This window comes from Sesamum indicum, linkage group LG2 (assembly GCF_026168435.1).
Source record: "Sesamum indicum cultivar Baizhima isolate 11 linkage group LG2, ASM2616843v1, whole genome shotgun sequence".
Lineage (NCBI taxonomy): Eukaryota > Viridiplantae > Streptophyta > Magnoliopsida > Lamiales > Pedaliaceae > Sesamum > Sesamum indicum.
The window spans coordinates 18,412,822-18,425,389 of NC_142658.1; the positions used below are offsets into that span (position 1 = coordinate 18,412,822).

A 12,568-nucleotide genomic window follows, 5' to 3' on the forward strand; every position below is an offset into this window, starting at 1 on the left:
ATGAAAAGGGTGGAGCTGAAGCAGGAGAAGTATTATGTGGATAATTGATAGTTACGATGTGGTGAGGTGGTCGTTATATATATATAGGTTGTTTTAATAAGGTGAATTATAGCACAATTCGAATCCTATTCCCATTACCATATGGATTACTATTTTCCTAATTAATTAAGTCTGTATTTTTAATTTGAATTCTGCTGACAGATTTCTAAAAGGAGACAGAGTCCCCAACAAAAAATTGATGTCGAATTAATTTAATATCCATAGTTCTAATGTACTTGTTATTGGTTCATTTTGAAAAATTATTGCATTTTTGGTCCAGTACATTAAGGGGTCATCCCAAAATTTTGACAGATACATCCTTAAAATCAATTTATTGTCATCCCGAAGTTATACATACATTTATATATTCGAATTCTGATTAGAAAGTTATGATACTAATATTTTTCAGTATTGCAAAAATTATAAAATTGAATATTAGGAGCCCAACTTTTTGAATTCAAGCTTTGGCACATTCAATCCCATAAAATAAATATTGTAGGATTTTGATCCCATAGGATATAACAGTTTTATAAAAAAATTGTACTTCTAATTTTATATGATAGGTTGTGTTGCTTTTTTGGTCACACGATTTACAGACCAAATGTGCCACAATTTGTTTTTTATAGGACCAAATATGCCACAATTTTTATCCTAAAGGACCAAAAATGCTACAATATTTTTTCTATGAGGCTAAATGCACTAAGCATGTAAGTCGTGGACATACCCTACCTTGTGGGACTAAACGTGCAAATTTCCCAACTATTGGACCAAAAATATGCTATAATTTTTATTTTATGGGACCAAAAATATTATATTATTTAGGCAAATTGTAAAATTAGTCCTATATGTATAGGGAATGACAAAATTAGTCTTGTAAGTATGGGGCAACTTTAATCATATAAGTTTTAATTTAGTAGCAATTTTAGTTATTCTGACCAAAAATTGCCAAATTTTGGCGGGCGAATTGGAGTTTAGAGTTTCAATTGCCAACTAGGCTCAAATTAAATATGTGACATCCTCGTAGAAAGTTGACAAAAGAAAAAGTAAAAAAAAAAAAAAGGGACCCCTCTTTAACCTTTCTCTCTACCCATAAGAAAAGAAGTGAATGAAAATGAAAATTAGTTGGGGGTGAATGGAAATGGAAATTGGTTGAAGGAAAAGTGATAGACTGGCAAAGGCGAAACTTTGATCAAAAGGCCGACGTTGGTGTCGTTCACCGGAGGGAGAAATTGAGAGATGAAATGATTGAGAGAAATTGAGAATTTGAACCCTAGCATATCAACCCTCAATCTCTCTTTGGGGAACGTTCTCGGCACAGTCTTTTGACTAAAGCTTTCCTTTGCCAGCCCATCACTTTCGCTCAACCAATTTCCATTCGCTCTTCCTCACCCAATTTTCATTTCTATTATGGGCAGAGTGAATTTGAACCCAAACATTTCATTCCTCGATTTCTCTCTCTAGCCAACGACCCCACAACCGGCCTTCTAACCAAAGTTTCGCTTTGTCAACCTATCGGTTCCCCTCAACCAAGTTCCATTTCCATGCACTATTCCTCAACCAATTTTCATATTCACTTCTTGTCGTATGGGTAAAGCGAGAGAGAGATGAAAGATGGGTCTTTTTCTTTTTTTTCTTTCTTTTTTTTATTTTTTTTTATGTCAGCATCCTACGAAAATGCCACGTATTTAGTTCAAATCCAATTGATAGTCAGAACCCTAAATCCTAATTTATCCAGCTAAAATATGATAATTTTTTGTTAGAAGGATTAAAGTTATCGGTCCAATACTTACGGGACTAATTCTGCTACCCCCTATACATACAGGGCTAATTTTGCAATTTTACCTATTATTTATGTTATGAGATTAAATATACTAAACTCATAAATTATGAGATAAAAAATACAATATATCCTATCATATGAGACAAAAAGTACAAATGTCGCCTAAATTCAATATGTCGTCATTCCTAAATTTTACGTCACAGTACATAGTAGTAATTTTGTGACATAGGGATGTAAAATGATAAGATTTGGCCTTAGGCGGGGTAAAAGTCTAATTACTGGAAATACTGGGGAAGTTTTACAATGCATGCAATTAAATAGAGCAAATGCGAGAATTGATGAATTTCCCATGTCTTAAAAAGAGAGTTCTGTTGGTGTTGCGTGCGAGAATGTCCTCCGGCGGTGTCACGGTGGCGGACGGCAGTCCGCAGATGTACTTCTGCCACCAATGCGAACGGACCGTCACCATTACCCCTTCCCCCGGCGGCGATATCCTGTGCCCCTCTTGCAATTCCGGTTTTGTTGAGGAATTCCAAAACCCTAACCCTAGTCCTGGTATACCAGAGCCTTTTTTCCCCGACCCACTGTCCCTCTTCCTCTCCCAATTCCTCCATTCCACAAATCCTAACCCTAGCTCCCGATCCGGCCAGAGTGGAGAATCCCAATTTGGGGCTGATGCTTTCGACCCGGTTTCATACTTGTTGAACCTTCTAGCGAATCGCCGCGCCAGCGGCATTGATTATCAGTTCGTGGTCGAGGATCATCCGTTGGCTTCCGCGTTTTCTCTTCCGGCGAATATTGGGGACTATTTCGTGGGGCCCGGATTTGAACAGTTGATTCAGCAGCTGGCTGAGAATGATCCCAATCGATATGGTACACCACCAGCCTCCAAGTCCGCTGTCGATGCCTTGCCTGGCATTAATGTGGATGAGGCTTTGCTGAAATCGGACCTGGCGCAGTGCGCCGTATGTATGGATGACTTTGAAATGGGAACTGTTGTGAAGCAGATGCCGTGCAAGCATGTTTATCATCAAGATTGTATTCTGCCCTGGCTTGAGTTGCATAACTCATGCCCTGTGTGCCGCTATGAACTTCCAACTGATGACCCAGATTACGAGAGCAAGGGTAATTCAGGCAGGAGTGGCGTTTCTCAGAGGAATGATGGTTATAATAACGGTAATGATGATTTGGCTGGGAGTTCAGATGGGCGAAGGACGGTAGAGAGAAGATTTACCATAACCTTGCCTGGATTATTTGGAGGATTTGGTTCTGGATCAGGGTCTGAATCGAGCGGTGAGGGAGCGGAGCAGCATAGTCGGGATCTTAATTAAATGTTCTTAGGTACGTTTCTTGTTTGAATTGATGCAGTTGGTAATAGACTTCCATTGTCTTCTCCTTCGCTTTTGGGATTCTTGTGCCTTTTTAAGTATCAGTTCAAGTACTTCGCAATTTGGCATGTGATAATAAAGATTGTGTTGTCAACAATGAGTTCAGGTGTGTCATTATGGGTCGTATATTCAATTAATGAATGCACTGTCGCGAATATCCGGAGTTGTTGATATGTTTATTGGTAACTGGATCAGATGCAGCATTTACTCCTTGTTCCCGTATTCCTACTGTAGTCTGTAGGATTGTTTTCACCCTGGTTTTCTAGTGGCCTATGTTGTTTATTGTTTTGGCAAGTTTTGTTCATAACTCCTAAATGATTTGATGTTTCCGTTATCAAAACAATGATTGCTTTTGTGGTTGAGCTCATGCCTGAAAATTAATATTTTCTAGTGGCTTTGATGTGTGTCTTTTTTCATTCTTATGAGAAAATAAAAAGAGAAAATAACCCTTATTGTTGGGAGCTATCTGCAATGACCAAATTGCCTTCTCTTATCGACTTTACAGTTTCAAATTAGCTTAGAGCCTCATAAGATATACCGTATTAGTGTATTACTATCTTATTGTATTATTTGATTTAGTTGCTAATGAGAAGGTTTTTCTGATATATCCTGAGTTGTCATGATTGCATTTTCAGCCAAACCCCAGAACCATGTTAAAGGAAGTAAGGCCTGCTCAATACCTGTCAATTGAAAACGTATGAGTTGAAATATGAAGTTATGGTGTAAGAATCCATATGGATGCTTGGATATCCACTGTCTGTACTCTGTACATGCATAATGCATTTGTCTTTTCCTGAAACCAGGCATTATTGGTTGAAACTTTACATAAACAATGACTTCGATTGATTATAGGTCAGAAAATTATGGTTCTCCCCTTCATTGCGTTATTTGTATTGTGGACCATCGAGAGCGCCGTGCTTAATTTTCGGTGAAGTTGTTCTTCCATACGCCATATTTATGGGATTCTTCAAGGAATCATCAATGATATTTTCATGTAGTTAGTGCACATGACTTATGTGGCACATATGTAGGAAATAACCTAATATACATTAAGCCTCCTCCAATGGTTTATCTGTGGGTTTGACTTGGAGTGTTACATGAAAGAAGTGATAGGTTAGAATCGATTTTGAACAAAATGTAGAAAGAGAAGGAAAGGAAAAATGAAAGAACCCTTAAAAGTGTATATAAGCACGAAAACTTTAATGGATTCATTTCATAATGATTAATTAATGAGGTCACCTAAGTTGCAGAAAGACTTATCCTGGAAAAGAATTAAAGCTCTACAAACAAGTTAAAATACTCACTTTTTGACCAAAAAAGTTACTCTAAATTAACCATGATTCTTTCTTATCGAGAAAGCAACATAATTGAAATTAAGATAAGACTCATGCATTGTGGAGGGCATTTAGCTTTAGCAATAGTTGGAGGACCAAAAGGAAATAACTCTTGAGTATTTCCTTTGGCTTTCCCCTGCAAAAGTATGCCATATATCTGATGCTATAGGTGCCTTAATCTTTTGCTAGTCCCGTTCCCAGATTGCTCTTTTTGTCAATATCATGTCATGTATAGAATCCTCTTCAAGTTTGAAAGTTCTTCAGCACTAGAGGTCAAGGTGGCGGATTGGAGCTTTTACGCTTATTGAGATAACAAAGGAATAATGGAAGGCATCTATCTATCCACGTCATTAAACTTGGCTGATATTACTAAATCCATCACGAAGTTGACAGTTGAATCATTGACAAGAATGAGAACTTGATCTTTACCTTTGTTTGCTTATTTTTCTTCTCTTGTTAAGTACCTATGGTATGCAAACTTAAACTTCATTTTCCAATCTGATGCTGCATGATCTAGTGTTCAATTTTTCCTGCATGTTTTAACTAGTTAACTGTAGCTCTTTGACTATCTAAAACTATGTTATTGTTAAAAATGCTCCAAAGTTGTGAACATTCCATTTCCTTGTAATCTGCACGAGGAGCAAAAACTAATAATTTTTGCTTGAATAGTCAATTGACACTTAAAGGTTTTGCATGATCTTCCATGGAGCTCAGAGAAGAAATGTTTTCATTTGGTTATGGTGACTGCATGGCCAATGGTTTGGCTATGGGGCCAGGAATCCTGGATGGTCTCAGAAAGGAATCACCTTTTAGTGAGAGTTAATTACTATTTTTGACTGTTGAAGATGGGAACATAATAAGATGAACACATAATGCCACCTTAAGTTTTTGACTAAACTTACCCCTAGCAGTGGCAGTGGTTACGGTCACATAATGGTTTAGAACTTTCTCCTACTTTCTGGTGTTCTAACCTTAATTCTCTTTCCTTTCTTTTAGCAACTTTGCCATTTGGAAATCTCTAAGAGAGTGATTTGAGCGTGATGCAGGACTTTGTTTCTGCTTGTAACCAAGGATGGAAACAGGATTTACATGCATGAGAAGTAAAGGCCATCATTTGGAGCCAACAGTATATAATACTCTATGGAGCTACCAAAAAAAAAGATTTTCTTGCTTTTTCTTACTCAGGGGAACTGGTATATTTCCATTTTTGTATTTTCGATCTTCCTGATCATGTTGAAAGCACCGGATTTGGTTATATATGAATGCTGCAGTGTCTTGCTCTCTATTTAACTATAATCATGTTCTCAATTCAAGGCCTTGACCTGGGTTCATTAGTCTTGCAATTAAGCACTTACAATCTCCAATTTCATCTTGTCAGTGAGTGCTATATATTACAAAGTGGGCTGGTTTCTTAGCTTGCACACTTTGATGCTAGAATACACACTATGGCACTTGATTCAAAGTACATAACACCTGCAGTTATGAGATAATATTTGCTCGTCTCCATTTGCTGGACTTACCTTCAGATTTTGTTTTTTTTTCCCCATTTTTATTATTCTCTTTCTAAAACTATACAATTTCAAGGCTGTCAAATACATCAAATCTACCATCTTTTTAACACATTATCTTGATTCTGGGCAACCCCAAATATGTAAAATACTACTCTACTATGGTATTTTATCGTCAATTTTTTGCATAATTTAAACTATTTAAACAAATTTGAAGGAAAAAAGTTTCACGAGGTGACATCAAGAGGGAATTTCACAAGCAATCCTTCCCGTAAATTCAATCTTTGTTTGGCTCACAATTAAGTGAAGATTAGGGAGTGGGATATCCAGATTCTCATTTATTATCTTTTTTGTGACTGGATTTTACAAATTAACCCAGTTCAGTGCTGAAAGTAACAAAAAAAGGGGTACATATCTCTATTTCATTCATCATATACGCTTTGCAAAAGCAGTACCTACCATCACAAGATGATGAAGTTTCTTAAGTATTCAATTCATGCATCAGAAATTGGGTTTCCATCCAATAGAGAAGCTTTGCTTCTACACTTAACAAGATTTGTTGCAGAAAAGGGAACACAATGAACCAATTTGTACTAACACACTGGAAAAACAAAGGAACAAGATAAACTGTCTTGCATAAGCATCAACAAAATATCCAGGAGTGCAAAGAAGACCATTTCAAGACATTTCACTCTTAGAGTCCCCATTGATCTATGGGCCCTTTTCCTCTCAGCAAATGCAAGTCTATAACAGTAACACGTCCATGCCCATTTGCTGACCACATCCGCACAAAGTTTAAATTCAATAATAATGCAACAAATGATGGTGCCAAAGTTGTTAATGTGCAGGAGACAATTGCTTCAATCTTGCTTGTAAAACCGGCCCGTGCCAAAGTTGTTAGTGTGCAGGAGACAATTGCTTCAGTTTTGCTTGTAAAACCGCCCCAGCCTCGTCTGCTATACTTTTCTTTTTAGTAGCCACCTGCATTTTATGAGGACTATGATCAAAATTAACAGATCAGATGTTTGCTTATTTACTTGCTATTTATTTTCTCTTTATGGAAGGTTGTGTCAGTAAATTGCAGTAACAAATTACAAAAACGCAAATGACGGTCTGAGACATACGATAAATTTTGGTTTGACTGTTAAAATCTTTAAGAATATATCAGGATTCTATATATCATTCTTCTTATTGTGCTTTGAACATGGACCAATTACTGTATCAGCTTAACGGGTGGTATAAGAAAAGGTAAACGGAGGAGAGTTCAAAAACTAAGATGTACTGCAAGGATGTGTGCCTCACCACATCATGGAGCTGTCTCCCAAAAGTGGAAAGAAACTTCACATCCCTTGGTTGTAGGGGTAAAAAGTTAAACTACACCGTACCACTGGGTTGTTGGTGCTGGAGCAATTTTATAAGGATTTAGGCAGTCAATTGCACTATTTGCTCTTAATATAGTTCAGACATGCAGTTTATAAAAAAAAAACAAAGGAAAAGACGCGGGTGTTGGGGGGGTGATGAAAAGCCTAGGTCCAGAACGCGTGCAAGAATTTCAAGAGCACTCTACTTTATGAAGTTTTAAATTCAAAGGCCAAGGAATCATCATAAAACATGAAACCTTGTGATTTCAAGATTGCATGAGTAATCTCTAAAGATAAATGAGTGGAAATAATAGGCAACTGTACCTCAAGAAGCTGATCATAGTTGGACTTGAGCAAAGCAATTTTACGCTCACAGTAATCCTTACCTTCCACCATCGTTTTCTGATCAAATAAAAAACAGGGTACATTAGGTCATGAGACTGCAGAGAGAGAGAGACAAGAACAAGCAGGGGGTTGGGAGGAGGCGGACAATAAACCTACCACTCTGACTGTACTACCTTGTCAAAGTAAAAAACGACGGCATACACGTTTGCCATTCTAGCAATATGATATCAACTTAAGTTTCATTCAAATTTCTTCTCTAAAAAGTGGGGCAAATTGCCTTCCTTTTCCTGTATACTTTGTCACTAAAGCTAGAACTCAGCCAAAATAACGTAAATGTAAGTTCAAGTATTGGCAAATCCAAACCCATAAAGTAATTTACAAAAATGTTATACTAAAAACAAAAATTTAATCATTGCCGAAACTACAAAGAAGAACTTGAATTTCATGAAAATCCCCAAGAGAAGAGTAAACACATATTCCCATCACAGCAAGCAACATATTGCTTCCTCCTGGCTTTTTCTAAGAAAAGTTGTCTTCACTCTAGCATCTCATTATCAAAGCTTCTGAAATAAAATAACCCACCAGCATTACCCTCGGCATATTGTAGTATGTCAATAAATGCTCTGAACAGCTTCCTAATGAAGCAAATAAAGCTCAAATAATTGCTATGCTGCAAACAAAATGCTTATATCCGAAGCTTTGATGTGACCTAAATAACTTTCAGTGCAAAGCATAATCTATAAATCTATCACTAATATCACCAAGTATCTTAATGAGCATCCTACACAAAAGGATTTACATATTACAATCATACTATACACTTCAAAAGAATCAAAACTAATAGACCAAGAGCAAAGACAATATATTTGCAGTACCATAGAAGCATCAACTGACAAGAAACGAACACTCCCATGCAAAGTTCTCGACCTTTTAACTTTTTGGACCTTCAATTTGAACGTTACGTATGATGAGCTGCATACACGAAGGACAATTTTCACTTTGATCGACCTGAGATCAAAATGCCTAACATCTCATAATCACTACGAATGTTAACAAAATGTGAGCTGGAAGTCCAGATATTTCAACCCATCAGCCCATCCAAGAAGTATACTTCAACTATTAACACAAAAAAAAAAAGAAAAAGAAAACTGACACTGATATTGTGGGAGAAAATTAATAAAGAAAAGGTTTCTTTTCAAATACATAGAAGTTCATGAGTTCAACTTGCAGCCCCATTAGCATCCATTAACGATGAAGCAACAAATAATCAAGAACAGTGAAAATTAAATGAAGAGCAGGATAAAGTTAATAACTAAAAACCCAACCTCAATGAAATAACCAGTGCCCACATCCACCAAGACCTTCTCCGCGTCGTCCAGCGTTCCGGGCACGTAAAGCGACGCCGTTAAGGGCACCAGCATTTTCTTCCCTGAGTATTAGGGGTTGAAAAGACGGTGAAACAGAGATTATCAGCACTCATAGAAAAATCGGATCTTGAGAACGCAATTGATTTGTTTTCCTTTTCTGTTTGGGAAAAGGAAGAAAAAAGGCAGGTAGTAAGTTGACCTTGAGGGCGGAGGGAGAGGTCGTGGAGGGCGGAGGAGGCGATCTCAAGGCGGGCGGTGGCGGTGCGGATGTTGTTGAGGCTGTCTTGAAACAAATTGACTTCCAAATCGGCTTGCTCTTTCAGACCTCTCAGCTGCTCCAAGCTCAGCTTCTCAATCTCCATTCGAGACGACGACGCCGCCATTCCCCTGCCTCTCTGCGTCGAATTACACTCAGTTCCTTCACTCGCCACTTTGAAATGTATAGTTGATCCTATATACATCATTTATGTATTAATTAAAGCCTCTGTTCAACGTCGCCCCTATAGCTCAGTGGTAGAGCGTCAGTCTTGTAAACTGAAGGTCTGTAGTTCGATCCTGCATGGGGGCAATTCTACTTTTACCTTAAACTTATTTAATCTATAACAAATCAGTCGAAAATAATTATGAATTTTCATTCAATTTTTTTTATTTATCAACAAATTCTATAAATTTTGACTAACACATGGAATTATTTGTTGAATAAAACAAACACCAACAATACTAAATATAACTTTTCAAACTATAAAAAAATTATATGTAATTACATCAAATCTCATGAGAAAACGGTATAATCAACTTTACACTTAATATATTTTTTTAAAAAAATATAAATTGTAAAAAAAATGATCCACTATGTTCATAAAAAAATTTAAACAAAAAACAAATAAAACTATAATTTATCGTCCACAGGGGCATTTAGGTCAATTCGCCTCAAAAAATGGATGAAGCCTAATGAAAACTAACAGATTGCGCGAATTGTTAAATCAGGAAGATACGTATAAATATGACAAACTTAATTAAAGAAAAATTTATTGTAATTTACCCTATATTTTAGCTTAAAATGTAAAATTTCAAGCGAGAAAGTGAGTATTAGTAAACGAAAGTAAAGTCCCATCTTAACAAAAAGTTCGTGATAACTAAAATATTTTTTAATATTTATATATATAATAATTTTAAAATGCAATATAAGTAATGCATAAATATGTGTGCGTATTATATATGCATTTTATATGCGTGTACGTGTGTGTGAGTGTACTCAATTGTGTTGCAGGTTAAATGAATTATAATCATTGAACTCGTTATTTAATTCAAAAAAATAACAAATTATAATACCAAAAAATCATCAAAAAATAAATAAATAAAATTGATGAGTTATATATATATATATATATATTCCTTATTAGCTTTCAACCCTAACAAATTAAATGGGAGAAAATTCTCTCCTTCATGTGAGGAAAAAGAATCCCAAACCCTTTTTCATGAGAACTTCATAATGATCAAAACTCAAATTTATTCCACTTAGATTCTACTTAATTTTATGATTAAAAAAAGGAGAAAAAATTAGACAATAATGATGAAAATATTAATTTCAAGAAATTCTTTTAAGAACTAACTTTCTTCTTAGATTTTCATTTCTTTGGTAACATCTCAAATATCTACAACTTTTAAATAATACTAATTTAATTAAAACAATTTTGCCTTACATAATAATAAACTAATACCAATGTTGGTATATACAAATAATTCATTTTGTATAAAAAAAAAAAATAGAGGACTTTGAAATAATTTCGTTCGAGTAATTATCCTTTCACATTAATCTTCTTTCGATACTGTCGAAGGGTTTAATTTTTTTTCCTCAATCATAATTTTCGCCCCTCTTTCCTTACAATTTTATGTAACATAAATAAAAATAATTAATGACAGAGCTCGACACGAGATTTAGATCTAACCTCAGAATCGAACATGGGAAAGTAAGATCACTTGGTTTTCCACAATAATTATTTAAGATAAGTTATTCTTCTAATCTCTATGAGATACCGAAATGTAAGCGTGGAAAACTTTTGCTACGTAACTTTAATGCATGTGCAATTTACATGACCTATAAATAGCCCATATTCAGCTATTTTTCAAGGTAAATTTTGAGTGAGAAAAACAACAAAAGGGAAGAAAAATTACATGGCCATGATGCAGAAGAGTAGCCGTACAATCATGGTGTTCATGTATTTGATACTAATATTTACTAGTAATACGTCAGCATTTAATACGTCAGCAATGAATACATCAGCGACATTTAATACGTCAGCAACCAATACAGCGTCAGCAGTCTCTTTCGGAATATGTTATGGTAAATGTGTAGTTTTGTGCTTGATATTTGGATCGAAAATGCCATGCGCCATAGAATGTTTGGTGAAGTGCTACTTTAACAAAAAACAGCCGCTCCAGTCCTACTATCGCAACCTTGGTTGTGCAATTGATAATTGCGCTAAATTTGGAAATGGTATACTCTCCCTCTCAATCGATCAAAAATTTTTACTCGAATTAGATTTGGTCGAATCAAATTAATCACAAAGCAAACGTTTGTATATCAATCACTCGACAAATGTATTGCACTTGCCATATGATTGGTTCACGTTCGGTCAATCGGGCTAGAAATCCCCCCCCCCCACCCTCCTATATATAGGAAAAAATGCAATTTACCCCCCTGTGATATAATAAATAAACAAAAAAATTCCCGTGACAAATAAAATAGCAAATTATTCCCTGTGCTTTGCAAAAAAAGAAAAAAATATTACCCCCTTATCTAAACTATTAATAGGGGTAATTTGCTCCATTTTTTAAAATACAGGGAGAGTAATTTGCTAATTCTTTCTGTACAAGGGTTTATTTACTCATTGCACGTATCACAATGGGGTAAATTGCAGTGAATCTATATTAACAATATATAGAGAGAGTTAAATGCAATTTTGTCCATTGTGATATGTGAAATAAGCAAATACTCCTATGTAAAAAAAAGAATTAACAAATTACTCTATTGTGTTTCGAAAAATAAAGCAAATTACCTTCTATCAATAGTTTAGATAGGGGGTAATTTGCTCATTTTCTAAACACATGAGATAATTTATTATTTTATTTTTTATAAAAATTTATTTTGCTCGTTTATCATATTACAGAAATAAATTGCAGTTTTCTTGATATTTTATTGATATAGTAAAAGGAATTATTTTGATTTTGCAGATACGAAGAAAGTGGAAAGCTGTGTAAATGGTTGCGAGCTGTCTAAATGGGAAGATTGAGAGTCATGCAGTTTAATCTTTTTAGAGATTTATATGATTTTTTGTGTTTTGGACCAATTCACAAGTCCTTTTTAGCTTAGTTCTTTATAATCACCACATACTTTTGTAACGTAACAACTGTTGTTTAACATGTGAGGGAAAAAATTCTTGTTT

The 12,568-nt window shown here is 35.4% G+C and overlaps 2 protein-coding genes and 1 non-coding gene across 5 annotated transcripts; 2 read left to right on the top strand and 1 right to left on the bottom strand.

The window, feature by feature from the left end:
• Positions 1 to 2,151: 2,151 nt before the first annotated feature.
• Positions 2,152 to 5,849, top strand: LOC105156110 (RING/U-box superfamily protein). Of its 3 annotated transcripts, none has more exons than XM_011072153.3 (2): positions 2,152 to 3,160; positions 5,538 to 5,849. In XM_011072153.3, the coding sequence occupies exon 1, from the start codon at positions 2,158 to 2,160 to the stop codon at positions 3,148 to 3,150; it is 993 nt and encodes a 330-aa protein (XP_011070455.1). In that variant the 5' UTR covers positions 2,152 to 2,157; the 3' UTR covers positions 3,151 to 3,160; positions 5,538 to 5,849. The 3 variants fall into 3 exon arrangements, with proteins under 3 accessions (XP_011070455.1, XP_088733702.1, XP_011070454.1); XM_088877576.1 differs by lacking the exon at positions 5,538 to 5,849 and adding an exon at positions 3,843 to 4,237; XM_011072152.3 differs by having other exon boundaries at positions 2,153 to 3,160; positions 5,588 to 5,849.
• An 808-nt stretch (positions 5,850 to 6,657) lies between these two features.
• PFD5 (prefoldin 5) lies at positions 6,658 to 9,545 on the bottom strand. Its single transcript, XM_011072156.3, has 4 exons — positions 9,322 to 9,545; positions 9,081 to 9,184; positions 7,735 to 7,812; positions 6,658 to 7,030 (listed from the first exon to the last, which is right to left on the bottom strand). Exons 1-4 carry the CDS (start codon positions 9,503 to 9,505, stop codon positions 6,947 to 6,949), a joined length of 450 nt encoding a protein of 149 aa, XP_011070458.1. The 5' UTR covers positions 9,506 to 9,545; the 3' UTR covers positions 6,658 to 6,946.
• A 73-nt stretch (positions 9,546 to 9,618) lies between these two features.
• Positions 9,619 to 9,690, top strand: TRNAT-UGU (transfer RNA threonine (anticodon UGU)). Its single transcript has one exon. It is a non-coding gene; the product is annotated as a tRNA-Thr (tRNA).
• Positions 9,691 to 12,568: the final 2,878 nt, after the last annotated feature.